The following is a 20949-nucleotide window of genomic DNA, read 5'->3' as shown; positions in this document are numbered from 1 at the left end:
TTGTGGGGGATTTCTTCTGCTTCTTGACATACCCTAAGGCTGGGTTCACACGAGCATGTTCGGTCCGTAACGTATTTCGGCCGCAAGTTCCGGACCGAACACACTGCAGGGAGCCGGGCTCCTAGCATCATAGTTATGTACGATGCTAGGAGTCCCTGCCTCTTTGTGGAACTACTGTCCCGTACTGAAAACATGATTACAGTACGGGACAGTTGTCCTGCAGCGAGGCAGGGACTCCTAGCGTCGTACATAACTATAATGCTAGGAACCCGGCTCCCTGCAGTGTGTTCAGTCCAGGATTTGCGGCCGAAATACGTTCCGTCCATTACGGACGTAACATGCTCGTGTGAACCCAGCCTAACAGCGCAGTAATTTGCATGAGGAAACTTGCAAAGAAGATGAAGTATTCTGTATTTTTAGCATTTCCTCTGCCATTGGATATCCCTATTATGTCATCAATGACATCATGGATTTCTCTGGGAATGGCCTGAATGCAAAAGCAACAGCTCGTGCACTATCTAGAACATCTGTTAATTATTATAACATTTGCAATATTGCATTGTGAAGTTATATCATTTGTGCTAAATGCTTTCATATACATAGTAGTTCAGTTTTGCTTTTGAATTTACGCAGTTCCGGTTAAGTTATAATATTTTGATGTGATATTCGTTTTTACAGCTGCATCTGGACAGATTCCGAGACCTGTACACACGAGTGGAAGATTTGAGATCAAAAGCATTGTCACTAGGTTCCCAGCTAACAGCCCCTGCTTTTCTGGAAACTAGCCTGCACAGTTACACCGGCCACTATGACAGAGTAAAAAATCAAATGGAAAGAGAAGTTGAACAGTTTCAAAAAGGTTGGTCGATAATATGTGAAGACTGTATGAGATATAACAAGGATACATTGCAGATCATTGAACACTGAATGGGTCTATTTTGATAGTATAGACCAGTGATCCACAATATAAAAATGCAGGATTCCTTTAAAGAGGCTCTGTCACCACATTATAAGTGCCCTATATCCTACATAAGGAGATGGGCGCTATAATGTAGGTGACAGTAATGCTTTTTATTTAAAAAACGATCTATTTTTACCACTTTATTAGCGATTTTGGTTTATGCTAATGAGTTTCTTAATGCCCAAGTGTGCGTGTTTTTACTTTCGACCAAGTGGGCATTGTACAGAGGAGTGTATGACGCTGACCAATCAGTGACCAGTCAGCGTCATACACTCCTCTCCATTCATTTACACAGCAGCATCGCGTTCTTACTAGAACACGATCTGCAGCCACATACACAGACATTAACGTTAATCAATGTCCTGATAATGAATATACACGACCTCCAGCCTGGGCGTCATGTGTATTCAGAATCCTGACACTTCTGAATCTTTTCTGTGAGATTCCAGCAAGCCACACGTAATCTCGCGAGATTACGAGGTAAACGAGATTTCGTTTCCCTTGCTGGAAATCTCACAGAAGAGATTCAGACGTGTCAGGATTCTAAATAGACATGACGTCCAGGCTGGAGGTCATGTATATTCATTATCAGGACACTTGATTAACGTTAATGTCTGATTGGGCAGCGTCATACACTCCTCTGTACAACGCCCACTTGGTCGAAAGTAAAAATACGCCCACTTGGGCATTAAGAAACTCATTAGCATAAACCAAAATCGCTAATAAAGTGGTAAAAATAGATCGGTTTTTTTTAAATAAAAAGCATTACTGTCACCTACATTATAGCGCCCATCTCCTTATGTAGGAGATGGGGCACTTATAATGTGGTGACAGAGCCTCTTTAAGTATACAGCCGAGTGATATGGCTTTTACGCTAATGTTAACTGCCAGTGATATGGTTTTGCCCTAGTACCAAGCTCTAGAAATGCTTTGATATCCCTGATGCTGCTAGTGTACAAAAGTTTCTCGAGCTGCCGATGCCTGCAGGGGGCCCAAGAGACACATGTGGCTCCCGAATCACTGTTGGGAAACACTGAACAATAGACTATAAATAGGAAAATAATAATGTAATGCTTGTTCTTTTACCTTCTCCAGCTCTGGAACACCAACCCAGTCAACAGTACTTAGACACCCGGAAAGCATTAAAAGAAATATTAATGGATTGTCAACACAAATTACAGTCTCAGTTGACAGGTCTCTGTGATCCAACATCCATAGATCTAGCACTTCAACAGGCTAAGGTGAGTTTTAGTTAGTGTTGTGTTTTTATTGCCACTATTAATAATTGTTGCATAATATTTGTTAGATGTGGAAAATTTCTGTGTAGAAATTCAGACTGACTCCAGATCCCATAACGCCTAAGTCATCACCCCTATAACCTCAGTTTTATTGCCCCGGCTTATCTTAATGATGTATCACCTCATGTACAAATTTTCTTTGTGTAGCATCTTAAATGTTGTGCTTTTTACAAAGTCATTCATTTGAAAACTGCCTGAAGAAGGAGCCTGTGTGCTCTGAAAGCTGCATATAGAACTTTTATGGTTAGCCAATAAAGGTATCATACCTATAATACTTTTGTCTTTTTTGACACACAAGTATTAAACATTGTGTAGAAAGCGTAACCTGTATACATATGTTTTTTTGCCTAGGGATAAATTACTTACCTGTGGTCTTAGGTGTCTTGAGGAATTTCATTGCCAGCTTACTAGTAGAGGGTGTGTTTATTGGAACTGAGGATGGGGTGGAATCAAGGAGACCACAGGAGATCTCTGATTCTCAGGAACCCAAGTAAATAAGAATTTGGGGAATGGGAGATTAGAGCCATAAAGGGCCAAGAATCTTCCCCTTTTTACCAGAATGTCACTTTAAGATGCCAATTAACTCATTTGACTAGTTAACTTCCACTTAAAGGGGGTCTCCAGTGAGAAGAAATTGATGGCCTATCCTCAGAATAAGTCAATAATATCTGATTGGTAGGGGTCCGACTCTAGGCGCCCCCCGCTGATCAACTGTTTTTAACAGCCGCGGCACTAATGCGAGCGCGGCTTCCCTTTAATCCCTGCCACTGCTTCATACTGTGAATTGCTGACAAACTTCTAGTTGCGATTTACAGTATTGCAGACTTCTCCCATTCACTTGAATGGGAGAATGTTATAATATTGTGAACCGCTACGTCAAGTGTTTCGGCGCTTCACAGTACGGAGCAGGTAATGAATGAAGGGGAAGCAGCGCACGCATTAGCGCCATGGCCAATTCAAAACAGCTGATCGGCGGTGGTGCCGAGAGTCGGATCCTTATAAATCAGATATTGATGGACTATTCTGAAAATCCAAAGAAGATATAAAAATCAAATTTCAGAAGAGAGACAGCTTTCTCTTGTTTAATATAATATTCTTTTATTTGCATGTGTGCTATGCATGTTTTTTATGGGTAGACATTTAATCCTCATGCAAATGCTTAAGCTGCTGTCTGCAGGCGATAATAGGTTCATTATTACAATCAGGTTATTCTTTTTATAGTCAGAGCATAACCATAGGTAATACATATTTTTGACCGTCCTTACTTCACAAAACTGTACTTCCATAGCAAGCTCACAACATCTATCTATCTATCTATCTATCTATCTATCTATCTATCTATCTATCTATCTATCTATCTATCTATCTATCTATCTATCTATCTATCTATCTATCTATTTATCTATCTATCTAGACAAGGAGGTGTGACTTAATGGGATAGGGGCGTGGTCTAGTGGAAAATGCCTTGGCTCAAATGTGACAACAAACTGGCATAAATTAAGCCTACTAATAGGTCATATAAGGAAAATAAAAGTGTCTAAGATGTATAGCAAGATACGCCAAATTTATCATACAGCTTGCACCACATATTTTTACTGCCTTGTCTAAGTTTACACTGTCTAAAACATAGACAGTATTAGTAAATCTGCCCCTATATACACAATTTTGACATTACCAAGATGAATCTGACTCTTCTTTTTTTTTAACAGGTTCTTTTACAGACATTAGAAAGCCAGAAACCAGGCATTGACAAGCTCTACTCTGAAACCAGGCTACTTGAGAAACGAGCCCCAGAAGAAAAAACAGTAGTCTACATGAATGAGTGTAGAGACATAGAAGAGCAATGGAGTAAGCTAAATAACCTTTGTGCTGACCAAGTCTACGTTCTAGAAGACATTTCCTCCAAACTAAAAGCATTTGAGGTAAAGGAAAAATGTGACAATGTTAGGATTACGTTTTTTATAAATGTGTATGGAGCTTGTAATTATAGTGATGTAGAGGACCCCTTAATAGAAATGATGCAAATGTATTGTTTAAAAAGTATTAGGACTCATGCACATAGCAGAGCACGGAGCCTGTTCTGTGGAACAAGGAGTCTCTATGCCTTCATACTTTGGAGCCATAGGCACTTTCATTTAATTTGTATGAAATTAGAGGCATACTCAGTGACAATATGGACCCTTACAATTCGTAAGTTGTAAAGTGTGTGCATGAGCTCTAGGGAGCTTTACAGAAATCTAAAACATGTTATGCCCCATTCACATCATGTTGTTGGCATACGTTTAGCATTTACATTGGGAACAGCTCCCAACGTATACTTCAAACGTAGGCTGTGCCTTTCAGTGGCATCCGTCACCATGGATTAATATTGTATCCGTTTAACGGAAACTTTGTAAAAATTTTAATGACGTATCCGTTAAATGAATTCTATTACAGCCTATGGGTGATGAATGCCACTGTTAGGCATCCATTTAACATATCCATGACACTTAAATGGCATCCGTTTGTTGCATACTTCTTCAAAAGCTTATGATTTATGGATTAAGCAGATCCATGTTACGGATGAAATACATTGGCATATGTCAACCATAGGCTCCTATGTAAAAAAGAAAAAAGCATACTTCGTGGTATACATTTTTACAAAAAAGTGATTTCATTGTATAGATTAGTATTTTCGACTACACTATTCCATACTTTTTTCTGCTATACTGATGTATATTGGCTTGACAGAGGCCAAAAGGACACGTTTTTGGCCTCTGTCAGGCTAATGTAACTCGTAATGGACATATTTAGCATTACACTGGGAGCTTTCCTGGCGTTCAGGCTATAACCGTACATCACAAACGTAATGGGAACAGGGCCTAAAAAGAAAAATGAGTGAGTGCGTCAAGCATTTCTTTATATTTATGGAAAACAATCCTCTCTGCTGACATTTGCTTATGTAGAATTTTTTTTCTCTGATGTTGTTTTCATCGTAAGGTCGAGTAGAATAAACATATGATTCTCTCTTTTCTGTTCTCATTTCAATATCATCTCCATTTCTCTATTCCAAAGAGAGATATGATTATTTGACTATTTTCCTTTCATATACCTGACTGCATATCATTGAAATTAATTGCTTCTATCGAATGGAAATTTGATAAAATGATAATTCTGTTCATCTCTCTGTTCTTAGAGATGACAGGAGGAGTCTGAAGACATTTCAGGGATGAAATAATTAATGCCGTTTGACTTTGGCATTAGTAAAGCTTAGACTAATAATAAGGAAAGACATTTAAAAATTTAAATCAAACTAATTTTAACTTAATTGAAATAAGTTTTGTCTTTCAGAAGAGTTTGTTAAAAATGAGTCAATACATTATTTTTGTACTGTATGACCTACAAATTCAGCTAATGGGGTCATATGTTCTTTTGGGACATGTTGAGCTAATAGAGATGGGTCAACCGATCAGGAGTTCCTCTATTAGCTAAAGCTTAGAGTCACTTTCTGTGCACCTCTTGGTTCTAAACAATTTTTGACGTCCATTTCTACTTAAAGTCCTAATATATTGTAGTCATAAGAATCACCGAGGTTTGCATGCAATGTTGGGATAAAATAGGGAAGGAAGGCTGTTTTCTCTTGGGAAGGAAGGCTGTTTTCTTGTGGTATGGCATTGTTAGCTCCAGGTGTTTTATGCTGGCCTAGTGGTCTTTAGTGATCTTTTGACGTTTAGGTTTTTTATATGTAAAAGCCTGACCTTTCAGTCAGTTGTGGTAGGTTACGTTCACATTTGCATCGGAGGCTCAGTTCAGAGCCAAAGTTGCAAATTCTGTCAGATTTGACTGGGGAAATAGTACTTCATGCAGCGATATTCTCCTTGTCAAAACAATGAACAACACGACAGAACCCAGACAGATCCAACTGTAATTCAATGGAGTTCGGCTAGCGCCTTTGGTATCGGTCGTAGCATTGTGGCTTCCATTATAAATGGAAGCCACAGCGCCAATTTGGACAGAGCCTTAATTGTTGATCTGTCACCTTATGCAAAATCTTCAGATTTTATGTTCCGACTAACACTAGTACCAGCACAGAGAACACTTTCTTTCATGTCACAAGAAAGTAAACTTAGGCTGACCCTACACATTATATGTCTGTTGGCCAAACCCACCAATTTTGCGGGATGGACCGACCATCTAATGTACATGGTTGCATCCCAACTCTCCCCCGACGGCAGATTTCATGGGAGAGAAGTGTCTGGCATGTTGAATTTAAGCATGCCAGATCCTTTTGTTTGCAAATAGATAAGCCGCTGCCAGAGGAGTCAGGTGTGCATGTGTATGAGAGTCAGGAGGAACGAGTGTCGGCCAAACAATTATTCAGCCGACAGCTATTGCTAGTGTATGACCAGCTTTATACATAGATTAAAATTATTCTCATGTGACTGATGTTTTATTCTAATAATTAATAAAACAGAGTAATGAGGCATTTTCCTTGGTCTTAGGCTTTATTCAGACGAACGGGAAAAACGTCCATGCAACGCGCGTGATTTGCACGCGCGTTGCACGGACCTATATGTGTCTATGGGGCCGTGCAGACATGTCCGTGATTTTTCCTCAGCGTGAGTCCGCTGAAAAAAAGTCACGACATGTCCGTTCTTTCGGCGTTTTGCACGCATCACGCACCCATTGAAGTCAATGGGTGCATGAAAACCACGCATGCCGCACGGAAGCACTTCCGTGCAAACTGCGTGATTCGCGCAAGAGCTGTCAAAAGGATGAATGTAAACAGAAAAGCACCACGTGCTTTTCTGTTTACAAACATCCAAACGGAGTGTCTTTGAGAAGAGCGAACCCGCACAACCGAACCGAACTTCATCGGGTTCGGCCGAACTCGTTTTGGCCGAACCCGGCAAAAAAATTTCCGGTACGTGACGTCAGGAGATAGTCACTGTCCAGGGTGCTGAAAGAGTTAAACTGTTTCAGCACCCTGGACAGTGACTTCCGATCCCAATATACATGAACGTGTAAAAAAAAAAGAAGTTCTGACTTGCCGATAACTCCCGGCTTCTTCCTCCAGTCTGACCTCCCGGGATGACAATTCAGTCCAAGTGACAGCTGCAGCCAATCACAGGCCAAGCACAGGCTGCAGCCAATCACAGGCTGCAGCGGTCACATGGACTGCCGCGTCATCCAGGGGGTGGGGCCAGATGTCAAGAGAGGCGCGTCACCAAGGACGCGTCACCAAGGACGTGTCACCAAGGCAACGGCCGGGAAGTTCTCGGTAAGTACGAACCTCTTTTTTTTTTTTTAACAGGTTGCTGTATATTGTGATCGGAATTCACTGTCGAGGGTGCTGAAAGAGTTACTGCCGATCGGTTAACTCTTTCAGCACCCTGGACAGTGACTGACGTCGACTAGCCTCATCTCTATGATGGCGGCTGCGCGAAAATAACGCAGCCGCGCATCATACACGGATGACACACGGAGCTGTCAAGTGGTTTTTGCGCCTTAGGCTACATTCACACGAGCGTGACAGATTTACATGCATAAAAAAGGCGTGTAAATCTGTCTGTGTGCATTGCGTTTTTGCATCAGTGGGCTTTTGTGTGTGGCATGTGTTTTTCACGCACTTGCAAACACTTCTTTTTTTTTTTTTTTTAAAGATGTAATTGATGCTTGAAACATGGACAGCACATGGATATGTGCATCCGTGTGCTGTCTGTGGTTTTCACGTACCCATTGATTTCAATGGGCAACTTGGTGCGTGAAAACGCACCAATATAGGACATGCAGTGAGTTTCACGCAACGGACACACACTGCATGAAAAACAACACATGTGTGAATGGCCCCATTGAAATCATTGAGTCCATGTGCTGTGCGTTGTTTCTACACTACATTACAGCGCCGATCACATCATGTACATTATAGGCCACTTATAATGTGGTGACAGAGCCTCTTTAAATTATGATAATATACTAACGTTTTATTTGAGGATACAATCATTTATTCTCACTTTTGGGGCTACTTTAGCTTAATGAATAGTAGAAAATTCACTTCTTCTATTCACATTCTAAATCTCCCTTCCTAATATTCCAATATCCGTACTTATAGTGTGCCATCAGATTGGAGGTACTTGGGATTCATTATTAGGGAATTGCATTTTGTGCAATTACCCTCTATACTTGCATTAGTCATACTGCTCCCATTGTAAGCAGTAGTGTTTAGAGCCTGAACAATTTTGCTAGTAAAAGTCAATGTAAAATTCAGTTTAAGGCCAAGTTTCTCCAAACCAGAGGTACGGTACAATAGGCTACAGTAAAGTCTTATTTTAATTTATTTTTTTGTCTATAGTGGAGCAGTGCTATGTGTAACTACTATGTATCACTATGTGTGTTATGTTATTATTGCTGTCCTTTTTTTCTGCCTGTCGTACATCATGTGATAGCATATCTTGTGTTCTCTTATTTAACCAGATCGAGTCCAAATCTATACAGAAGTGGATCAGTGAGGCAAAAGATTTTGTTCTGAACCAACACACGGCCCCAGAGGATTCCGAAGGGCTACAAAGACAGCTGGACCAGTGCATGGTAATATATAGAACTGTACTGAATACGTGACGGGGAAGGTTCTTCTTATCCTGGAAATACTCTGGTCTTATGCTTCTGTACTACAGCCTTTAAAAAGAAGTGAAACAAGATTAGTGCATTCATTGAATTTCATAGTTGTGAATTTTTTTGTCATATAATAGGGGGTTTATTTTCACCTTCTCATGACTTATTAATTAGTAGAAGACTCCCTACATTGGTTAATCTTATTATTATAATTTTTTTATTTTTTTCATGAGATCTGACACAATAGATTTGCACTAGCTTTTATTGGGTAAACTGTAGGATTAGTGTGAGAAGGACTTAAGGAAACCACAAATACCTAAAACTCCAGTACTTCTCACTCCCGTGAAATATCAAAAAAATAAGGGGGTAAATTCCCATGGGGAAACCATCACAGGTTAGTCTATAGATTTATTCTGAGTATTTTTTTAATACGATAAAATGCCCTTTAAATGGATTATTTCATCCTGACAATGCCTTTTTGAAATTAAGCTGGCCCAGCAGTCAGACGGTCACCATGGGTTGAGACCCCCTCAGTTGTTATTGCAGGACGAAGCATCGATACATTTCTCCTGCAAAGTGTACATTAAACATGTGAATACAGAAACTACAATATGATGTAACTAGTAAAAATCAAACTGGAGCTCGAGGTCCAAAGACAAAGTCCAAAAAATTCCCAAGCAATAAATGTCCTCCGCTCCGACTCCACTAATACACCACAAAACGATCCACCTTAGGGACTGTCCTCCCTTCATCTCCAGCTTGTAGTAAAGGTGTAAGTGATCTTACTGTGGCAGTGCAGAAAAAATATGTTTTTCAGGCCAAAACTCCTTGAAGTGTTTGCCCCGTTCATATAAAAAAACAACTGAGTCTTCCCGAATGCTTCTGCTCCACACTCTAGCCTCCCACTGCAACATAGTGTAACTCCGCAACTTCAGATGAGCAGCTAAAACAAGATTTTTTTTATTGTTCTCGCAAACGTGAATAAAAACAGCGCTTTTTTCATAACAATGCAGGCAGCACGTCTCAGAGGGACCCTTGTGAATAGCCAAAGGGTAGGACTTTAATTAAAACCAATTTGAAATAATAATTTTTTGTTGTTTTTTTTTTTTAAATAAATGCAATAAAAAAAATGGTTTAAAGGTGTCCTAGAAACGGACTTAATAGAAATGTAAGATATTAATAGATTTTTAAGTATGTATTGATTAGTAGTTTTCAACCCCAAAAACTGATTGGTTAGAAATGATTTCTCAGTTTTAGAATGTGCAGTATTTGTGAATGGAAATTGTAATGACAACACCAGGTGTAAAAATAGCATACAATTTAGATCGTGGATGTGCGTTACAAATATAGATTTGGCCTGTTTCAGCCTCTCATGGGCTTGAGCCTATTTTTGTGCTGTCCAGATGACTCATGTTAATTTCGGTTCCATCTTTCTAGGCTCTCGTGAATGAAATGGAAGCTGTGGAAGGATGTTTAAGCAAGCTAAACGAAGTAGAATCTGGACTAAAAAAACACTCTGATACAATGATCCACACATGGGTGCTGCCTAGACTCACGGACCAGCAGGCACAGTGGGAGAGACTAAGTAAACAGGTAAATGAAACGTCTTCCATAGAGCTGAGATATCCTAAAAAATATGTTTCATGTCAAATATGAAAAACAGAGGGGATTAAGTTATTTACAGACAAGTACGATGAGTGTCCACTGTCCACCAGGGCCAAATATGATATCAAGCTTCACTGTTGCTAGATTTTTCTGAGGTTTGAAAATTATTTAAAGAAACCCCTGACTTTAATTCTGTGTCTGTAAAAATTCTCATTGTAAGAATATATTTTTTCTTGGAATTGTTCTTTATGTACGTATCGAATGTATAAATCCGTGCTTGCTTCACAATGTCATTTCACGTATAGTCCTGCTATATTCTTATAGTGCAGTTGCCCTCGTCACCCGAGACACAAAAACAAGTGTCCAGCAATAAGTCATATTCGCTTCTGTTTGCTTCTTAGGTAATTCATCAGATGAATAGGTTGTCCGAAAGTCAAGAGAAGACTGTAAATATGAAGAAGGACTTGGCAGAGATGCAAGAATGGATGACACAAGCCGAGGAGGAATATTTGGAAAGGGATTTTGAGTACAAATCTCCAGAAGAGCTTGAAAGTGCAGTGGAAGAAATGAAAGTAAGCGACTTTTCTAAAATTAGGAATGGGATCAGTGATATTACTTAGTTACATTAGTAATACGAAGATTCATAAACACATTAATGACCACAAGATATGGGTTAAGCCATTCTTTCTTTCACAGCTAATACTTTAAAGGGAATGTGTTGCCAGAAAAACATGTTTTTTTTTTAAAAATTAAACATTTAGTGTGTGGGTGATTAAACATGGTTCAAATTTTTTTTATTTTTTTCACGAGTCAGGAAATAGTCAGGAAATATTATAAATTAATTCTAATTTATAATACTACCCATTTTTGGTCACTAGATGGAGCTAGTTCCCAAAATTGCAGCATTGCAACATTGGGTTAAAAGCCCTCGCTCTAGTGAGCTCTCAGCATCCCCCCCTCCTTTATCCTGGCTAGTGCCGGGATAAACGAGGGGTTTGAAAGGTTTAACCTCCTACACTGTGTGTCGCCATTTTTTGAGGTAACCCACAGTGTAGTAGGTTTACATACAGTAGTAAACACACACAAACACTAACATACATTGAAATCTCTTACCTGCTCCTGCCGCCGCGGCTCCCTCCGGCCCGTCCGCTCCCTTTGCTGCCGCTGTTCCATGTGCACAAGTCCGGAAGCCGCGACCGGAAGTAGTAATATTACTGTCCGGCCGCGACTTCCGGTCCACAGGAAAATGGCGCCGGACGGCGCCAATTTCGAATAGGACTGTGTGGGAGCGGCGCATGCGCAGTTCCCACACAGACGCCGTACACGGCAGTCAATGGGACGGGAGCCGTTCGCAGTCCCTATGGGACTGTGGCTGCCGTACTCCATGTCTGTGTGTGTCGTTAATCGACACACACAGAAATGGAACAAAAAATGGCAGCCCCCATAGGGAAGAAAAAGTGTAAAAATAAGAAAAAGTAAAACACAAACACACAAATGAATAAAAACGTTTTTATTAAAGCACTAACATCTTTAACATATAAAAAAAATTATTTGCCATGACACTGTTCCTTTAAGAAAATAAATTAATAATACTAACAGTAAGTAAAAGTACTTTTCATAGAAGTGTAAGAGTTTCTCCAGACCTAATGTATTTAATCTCCAGACCAGTGTTGTGAGACTGGCCTGACTGGTGAGGCGCCCCCAATTGTTGGTGAGGTGCCATTTTGGCATAAGTGATTATATACTGCACAGTCCTATTTCTGGCGTCTTCAATCTCGGTTTAAGCAACGTAACTGACTTCTTCTGTGCTTATTTTAATGTTCTACTGGGTTCATAAGTTTGAACATAAATTGAGGTAACTTTTAAAGGGAATGTGTCGCTAGAAATAATTTTTTTTTTCAGTTAAACAATTAGTGTTTAAGTGATTACACATTGTTTTAATTTTTTAATTTTTTCACAAGTCAGGAAATATTATAAATTAGATACTAATTTATAACATTTCCATGTGCTGGCCACTAGAGGGAGCAGTTCCCAAAATTGCAGCATGGTCACTGTGATAAAGCAACCTCATTGATGTATGCTGCAAATTTGGGGTGGACACACTCTCCTCTAGTTTCCTCACACAATCCCCCCTCCCTTCTTCTGGCTAGTGCCAGGAGATGGAAGGGTTTGAATGTCTTCAAACCTCCTACACTGTGTGCCGCCATTTTCTGAGCGACTGCACAGTGTAGGAGGATTAGATACAGGGCTCAGCAGACAGTAATACACGAACATAATACACACAAACATAATACACACGAACATAACACACACGGACATAAATTACCAGCTCCTGCCGCCACCTCCGCTGGTCTACGCTCCGCTTCCTTGCGCCTTCGCTTCGTTGAACATATGGCCGGAAGCCGTGGCCAGAAGTCGTCATCTTACTGTCCGGCAGTGGCTTCCGGTCCACATGAAAAAGGTGCCGGATTTCGCTCTACAAACTAGCTTCGTTTTGGTCTGTGTGGGAGCAGCGCATGCGCCGTTCCCACACAGACGGCGCAAGCAACTACCGATGGGAACGGCTCCCGTTCGCATTCTCTATGGGAATGTATGTGCCGTATTCCATCTTTGTATGTGTCGTTAATCGACACATACAGAGATGAAAAAAAAAATAGCAGCCCCCATAGAGAAGTAAAAGTCAGAAAACATAAAAAAGTAAAACATGAGAACAACATTTAATACAATTTTTGAAAATATTACATTAAAAGCAATATTACAAAAAAAAAGATACAAAATAAATCATGACACCTTCCCTTTAAATATTTTGGCATGAACTTCTACCTATGGTGAGGCCCAGGCATTAACACAGTCTGGCCGGTGAGGCTACAGTGGAAAAAGATTAAGAAACCGCGCTCTAGACAATGTGTTATTTTTATGCTATGTTTGCTTTTAAAGGCTCTTTTCACATCTCATTATCTGAATACATCAGCATACCGTATGTATCGGGAGAGCAGCCGGCGCTTACACGAACATATCAATAGGGCCCCATGCACCCAGCATATGCTAAAAGTTTATCATTTTGGCAATACGCCAGCCTGGTATGCACTGGCATACCTTCTTTTTTACTGTTTAGGAAAGTGTAGTTTGCTGCGCTTTCCTATAAAGAGGGATACAGTAAAAACATATACTGTACAATATGCATTTTTTTAAAATAGGAGTCAATAGGCAAAGTATACCACTGTATGCCTATACAGTGGCATATGTTGCAGACTTCCATCGGAGGTATATGTAAGGGTATACTCCCGAAGTATAACACTGACGGAGCATAATAACAAATTGGAAATTTCAGAATACTTTGCAAGAGAGAAGAATATGTTCAGCTGAAACTTTTATGTACTCCAATACTTGTCTAGAATTCTTGTCTACACCTTAAATTATTTGTGTTGGAGGAAAAAAAGAAGCCAGCATTTCTTTAATAAAATCTTTCTTTATATTGGAAGACATAACTCACCATATGCTGATCCGTCTTGGAAAAGTTCTTTGTAGCTATGACTAAGAACCATTGAAACCGATCACCGCATGGGGATTTTATTAACACTAGCTTATGGTATTTTTATTGTCGTCCTAAGTGAAAGGAGATATATATTATACAGAGGCGCTGTCATCTTTTTCTTTACACCGTGCACTAACTGTGGATATAATGGTAAACTGATAACATTAAATGCTCTTAATACCTCTTTTGAATAGTTGTAAATTTCTTTCTGACCTAACTTCCTGTGGGAAGAAATAGGCTTCACTTTTTAAATGTAATCAAAAATATATTTGTTTTTTCCTTCGTTTAAAGAGAGCGAAAGAGGATGTGTTACAGAAAGAGGTGCGAGTGAAGATCTTGAAGGACAACATCATGACTATGGCTGCCAAGAAACCAACTGGTGGCCAAGATTTGACGCTGGAGCTAAAAGAGGTTTTGGACAACTATCAGCTTCTTTGCAATAGAATCCGAGGGAAATGCCACACACTGGAGGTATATTTAAATCCACTGGGTTTGCTTATACTGTCTAATCACTTTATCTACAAAAAGTATATCTACAGGGTGGGCCATTTATATGGATACACCTAAATGAAATGGGAATGGTTGGTGATATTAACTTCCTGTTTGTGGCACATTAGTATATGGGAGGGGGGAAACTTTTCAAGCTGGGTGTTGACTATGGCGGCCATTTTGAAGTCGGCCATTTTGTATCCAACTTTAGTTTTTTCAATGGGAAGAGGGTCATGTGACACATCAAACTTATCGAGAATTTCACAAAAAAAAATGGTGTGCTTGGTTTTAACATTACTTTATTCTTTCATGAGTTATTTACAAGTTTCTGACCACTTATAAAATGTGTTCAAAGTGCTGCCCATTGTGTTGGATTGTCAATGCAACCCTCTTCTCCCACTCTTCACACACTGATAGCAACACTGCAGAAGAAATGCTAGCACAGGCTTCCAGTATCCGTAGTTTCAGTTGCTGCACATCTCGTATCTTCACAGCATAGACAATTGCCTTCAGATGACCCCAAAGATAAAAGTCTAAGGGGGTCAGATCGGGAGACCTAGGGGGCCATTCAACTGGCCCACGACGACCAATCCACTTTTCAGGAAACTGTTCATCTACGAATGCTCGGGCAGCACTTTGAACACATTTTATAAGTGGTCAGAAACTTGTAAATAACTCATGAAAGAATAAAGTAACGTTAAAACCAAGCACACCGTTGTTTTTCTTGTGAAATTCTCGATAAGTTTGATATGTCACATGACCCTCTTCCCATTGAAAAAACTAAAGTTGGATACAAAATGGCTGACTTCAAAATGGCCACCATGGTCAACACCCAGCTTGAAAAGTTTTCCCCCTCCCATATACTAATGTGCCACAAACAGGAAGTTAATATCACCAACCATTCCCATTTTATTTAGGTGTAGCCATATAAATGGCCCACCCTGTAAGCATCAAGTAAGATTTTTTTTTTTTGTTAGGTCATTAGAGTTTTCTAAGTGGAAATTTTTTATGTCCCATAAAAGCTGGCCATACACTAGAGATTTTTTACTTCCGAAACGGCAGATTTCTGCTGACTGTCGGCGCCTTTTTGATACAGGAACGAGCATGACAGACACCGAATGATGACACATATCTATGGAAAGGGTGATCTACCATCTTTAATTTTTTGAGTTGGAGTCATTGGACAGTCATTCATGTTAACCCAGACCAGGCCACAGATCAAGGCAGAGATCGATCGTTGATTTGACGTTTCAAGCTATGGCGTTTTTGTCCAAAAACACAAACGTTTAGAGACCAGCCATGAAAGACAATACAGATTTTTGTTATTTCATGTAATTTCTCCATTTATTTACCTGTCTTCATTAAAAATTCTTCTGGTTGCCTAGGAAGCAGTCAACAGTTTAGCTCCATTCTGCTGTCAGACATGTGACCTAAGCTTAGCTTGAACTCTGTCATCCATACTCCTACAATTCGCTGCTCTCTAGTAACAAGAAACCTGCAGAATTTTGACATGAGTGGATAAGTAGATTTTAACTGTAAAATTGTTGTTTAAAAGAACTCTCTATGGAAAACTGATACACTGGGTTATGCCTAGTGGAGGGCCTAAGGGGCCGGCGCACGATTCAGAGATTTAAAGAACACCAAAGTCAAAAGCCCCTTCGGGCCCTGTACTAGGAATAACACAGTGTATCAGTTTTTCTCGGTTGTTCTTCTAAAATTGGAGTATTCCTTTAAGCTGTTTTAGTGCCACTATTTTGTTCTCTACAGCTTTGCAAATACCCTTTATTTAAAAATGTAATATTTCTTGGAAAATACCAGATTAAGCTCTTACACTGATTTAGGTTAACAGAAAAGAATCCCTAGACACCAATTGATCTATTAATGAGATTCACTACCATTCAAGTAAATGATATTTTTTGTTTAGAAGTGGTAAAGACACCTTCATGGTGCTTTCATGTGAACTAAAAGTAGGAAAGAAGTGTTATTCTCTGAAAAGGTAGCTATGTGAAAACAATAATCATAAATCCTCATAGGAGTAGGTATTAAAATAAAGGGTTTAGCCCAGTGAATTCCAAAAGAGTGTTACAACCTTTTATTTCCGCTCCCTTTTAGGAAGTGTGGTCTTGCTGGATAGAACTTCTCCATTATCTGAATCTGGAGACCGCTTGGTTAAATACATTGGAAGAACGAACACAGAACACTTCTATTCTCCCCGATAAAGTGGAAGCTGTTACTGAAGAAATGGAGGTAGAGTTATTATTGGCTGCTACATGCCGTTAATACAGTTATTTTATTATTTTTGAAAAGCTGGTTATATACTCAATGTGCTCAGTAAAAGACATGAACAGTACAACTGTTTGTGTGCTATTAGTTTAGTTAGATTGTGTTTGTCTATAATTGTGACTAGATAACAATCAGACCACATTTTATTAGCAATCAATTGAGAAATCCAGGTAATTCTAAAGGGTTCACTTACTTTTTCTTTCAACTCTATACAGATGGGATACATTCATAGGCTCGCTTGGACATATGTTATGGCTTTGGCAGAACCTATGTAAAAAATCAGTGTATCTTTTGCTGCAGTCATAGTTCCCAAGGTTAGCGCTTATGGACTAAATTTTAGGAGAAATTATTAGCATTAAATGTTTTGGTTTTTACAATATATATAGACTTTTTCAACCATTTACTATTACTCCAATGCATCTTAAGAAAGTATTTAGTAAGAAATAGTCTTGATTAAAATATCCTACAGTTTTTTTGTATACAGCTCCGGTGCAGACTTATGTATCTCCATATCTAGTTATGGACTGCAAACATTGGATCCTGTAGTCATCCATCTGAGCCCTGCTACTTTCTAATCCACAGTGGAGGGAGTAGGTGGGGGGAGTTGAGAAACAGGTGACTTCAGGATCAGACTACAGAAAGTTTCTTTGTAGTCTGTAACTATGGAGACACACAAGTCTGCGTGGGAGCTGTGCACACAATACCATAGGATATTTTAAACTATTTGGCGCTGCTACTTCTTTTAGATTAATTGGTGCAATAAACTTGGTTATAAAGGTGGTCGTACCTCTTAATTGCTTCATATGGGTAATGTAATACTACAGCTGAAAGTTATTCCCTGTTTTGCAAAGTGTTAGTAAATTCATGTTAGGAACTGCTCGATTCTAGACATTATTTACCATTTAACCATTTACTTTTGTTTTTGATCACCCCTTGTAATAAACTGGTGTGCTGTTTTATAACGTACAGCTTCCGTATTTCATTCCCCAGTTATTAGAGTCAATCCTTCGGCATCCAGCAGACAACAGAACCCAGATCCGTGAGCTTGGTCAAACCTTGATTGATGGAGGAATACTTGATGACATCATCAGTGAGAAGCTGGAGGTCTTCAATGCTCGCTATGACGAGCTGAGTCATTTAGTAAGCACTGAAGTTATTGATATCTTGTGTGTGCCAGTGGCAATTCTTTCTATCCTATTTCCATGTCTTTCATGAGCTTTGATGTTGTAGAAAAATCTATGCATTCAGATTAATGCACATAGTGCAGCTTTAACAGTTATATCACTCTCCAGCGGGATGTTAAATGTGTGTGAATTTCATTCTATGGTTTGACTGGCACGTCAGCTCTACCTACATGAACATGTTAAATAAATTAATGTGTCACATGATCAGCTCACCACCACTAATGTTACACCATTTTGCCAATAATTCATTTGTGGGGAAAAAGTTACTTTTGGTCCAGCAATTTAGAGGAACATGTACAGACAATATCAGACATTACATAGTGACACAGCTAATTTACCATTTAAACAAGAGAAGTGAGGTGAGGACCCTGCTCACAAGAGCTTACAATCTATGAGGAAATAAGGGAGACACAAAATGTAAAAAATGCTTAAAGAGGCTCTGTCACCAGATTCTCAAATCCCTATCTCCTATTGCATGTGATCGGCGCTGCAATGTAGATAACAGTAAAGTTATTTTTTTTGTTTTTTTTTTTAAACGTTCATTTTTGGCCAAGTTATGAGCCATTTTATATATATGCAAATGAGGTTTGAAATGGACAACTGGGCGTTTTTTTTTTCGTTATGTCCAACTGGGCGTGTATTGTGTTTTTAACTGGGCGTGTTTACATGTATGACGCTGATCAATCAGTGACCAGTCGGCGTCATACACTCCTCTACATTCATTTACACAGCAGCGATGTGCAGCCACATAAACAGAGATTAACGTTAATCAAGTGTCCTGATAATGAATACACATGAAATCCAGCCTAGACATTATGTGTATTCAGAATCCTGACACTTCTGACTCTTTTCTTTGAGATTTCTAGCAAGGGAAATGAAATCTCGTGAGATTACGGAGGTAAACGAGATTTCGTTTCCCTTGCTGGAAATCTCACAGAAAAGATTCAGAAGTGTCAGGATTCTGAATACACATGACGTCCAGGCTGGATTTCATGTGTATTCATTATCAGGACACTTGATTAACGTTAATCTCTGTGTATGTGGCTGCACATCGCTGCTGTGTAAATGAATGGAGATGAGTGTATGATGCTGACTGGTCACTGATTGGTCAGCGTCATACACGTAAACACGCCCAGTTAAAAACACAATACGCGCCCAGTTGGACATAACGAAAAAAAAACGCCCAGTTGTCCATTTCAAACCTCATTTGCATATATATATAAAATAGCTCATAACTTGGCCAAAAATGAATGTTTTTTTAAAAAAAAAACACGTTACTGTTATCTACATTGCAACGCCGATCACATGCAATAGGAGATAGGGATTTGAGAATCTGGTGACAGAGCCTCTTTAAGTACAATGGTCCAGCAATCTTTTATACACATGGGGTAGTACACATGAAGCTGCATGAGCCGGTCACCAGCCAGTATTTGTGTATAACAGACATGAAGTGCATGGGGGTGCAAGGAGTGTGGGGGATACTGCTGAATGAGGGGGTCAAGTTCTCAAGACTAATGTAAGAGGGGGCCAGGGAAAGGAGTCAGACTAGGGAATGTTATAGGCCTGTCTAAAAAGATGTGTCTTCTGGGCACGTTTAAAGTTTAAAACTGTGGGTATTGGGAATTAATCTGATTGTCTGGGGTAGCATTAGAAAAACCTTGGAGACGGGAGTGGGAGATTGGGATTATGGAGGATTTTAATCTAAGGTCGTTGGCAGAACATAGAACACGGGTAGGGTGGTAGACAGAGATGAGAGAGGAGATGTAAGGAGGTGCAGCGCTGTGGAGAGCTTTGTGGGTGAGAATAATAAGTTTGAATTTAATTCTGAAGTGTATGGGCAACCGGTGCAGTGATTGGCACAGGGTAGAGGGGTTGGTGTAGTGGTTGGTCAGAAAAATGAGCCTGGCTGCTGCATTAAGGATAGATTGGAGAGGGGAGAGTTTGAGGGGAAGACAGATTAGTAATGAGTTACAGTAGTCAAGACGAGAGTGAATCAGAGCGACAATGTGAGTTTTGGCTGCTTCCTCAGTAAGAAAAGGGCGGATTCAGGAGTTGTTTTTAAGGTGAAATTGACAGGAGATTGTAAGCGATTGAATGTGTGAAGTAAAGGAAAGATCTGAGTCAAAAATAACCCCAAGACAGTGGGCGTGCTGCCTAGGAGTTATGGTAGTGCCACACACTGCGATGGAGACATCAGGTTTAGGTAGGTTAGTAGATGGTGGGAACACGAGCAGCTCAGTTTTATAAAGAGGAGAATTCACCTTCTGGTTAGGTCACTGACTAACTGGAAAAGCCTTTTTGTATTTGGTTATACACTTGAAAAGTAAATGAATTGGTCACATCTAAGTGCCTCAATGGCTCAAAGTCAGCACAGAAACTGTTCACCAGGAGCTTCATGGATTATTTTTCCATAGCTGAAAACAACACTTGGAATGCTTAGTGTTGGCTGTCTTTGGACTAGGGAACAGTGGAAACACATTCCCTGGTGTAATGAATCACACTTCCATCATCTGGCAGTTTGAAGGAAGCCAGGAACACTTAACGCCCAAATACATAGTGATGTAAGGTTTGGTGGAGAATGGATAATTGTCTATGGGTATTGTCCATGGTTTGGGCTTGACCTCTTCTTTCCACTGAAGGAAAGTCTTCATTCTACAGCTTACAGAGTGATTCTAAAGAATTGCACACTTCCAACTACTGTACAAAAAAATATGGCCCAGAAAAAAAAGTTTAGTGAGTCTGGTTTGAAAGAACTTGATTAGTCGTCTCCAAATCTCCCTCAATCCCAACAAACACCTTTGGGATTAATTGGAATATTGACAGCAAGCTGGATCTCCTAACAAAATACCATAACTTGACCTCGTGGCTGAATGGACATGAATCCTTGGATTCATGAACCACAATCTTGTGTGAAGCCTTCTTAGAAGCATGGAGGCTATTATAGCAAAAAGGAAGGGTTGGACCAACTCCATATTGATGCTTACGCCTCATGCACACGACCGA

At 39.7% G+C, this 20949-nt stretch overlaps 1 protein-coding gene across 1 annotated transcript in view; it reads left to right on the top strand.

Moving 5' to 3' along the window:
- The window catches only part of UTRN (utrophin), a 603028-nt gene that overhangs the window by 146855 nt on the left and 435224 nt on the right, over positions 1-20949 (top strand). Inside the window, exons 21-29 of the mRNA XM_075862837.1 lie at positions 679-859; positions 2057-2202; positions 3969-4181; positions 8713-8826; positions 10288-10443; positions 10857-11027; positions 14282-14461; positions 16592-16726; positions 17753-17902. Coding sequence (XP_075718952.1) covers positions 679-859; positions 2057-2202; positions 3969-4181; positions 8713-8826; positions 10288-10443; positions 10857-11027; positions 14282-14461; positions 16592-16726; positions 17753-17902 — 1446 coding nt within the window. The remainder of the gene's footprint in view (positions 1-678; positions 860-2056; positions 2203-3968; positions 4182-8712; positions 8827-10287; positions 10444-10856; positions 11028-14281; positions 14462-16591; positions 16727-17752; positions 17903-20949) is intronic.

The sequence above is a fragment of the Rhinoderma darwinii genome, chromosome 4 (genome assembly GCF_050947455.1).
Source record: "Rhinoderma darwinii isolate aRhiDar2 chromosome 4, aRhiDar2.hap1, whole genome shotgun sequence".
Lineage (NCBI taxonomy): Eukaryota > Metazoa > Chordata > Amphibia > Anura > Rhinodermatidae > Rhinoderma > Rhinoderma darwinii.
The sequence above is the reverse complement of the archived record's forward strand: the minus strand, read 5'-3'. Positions and strand labels throughout refer to the sequence as shown.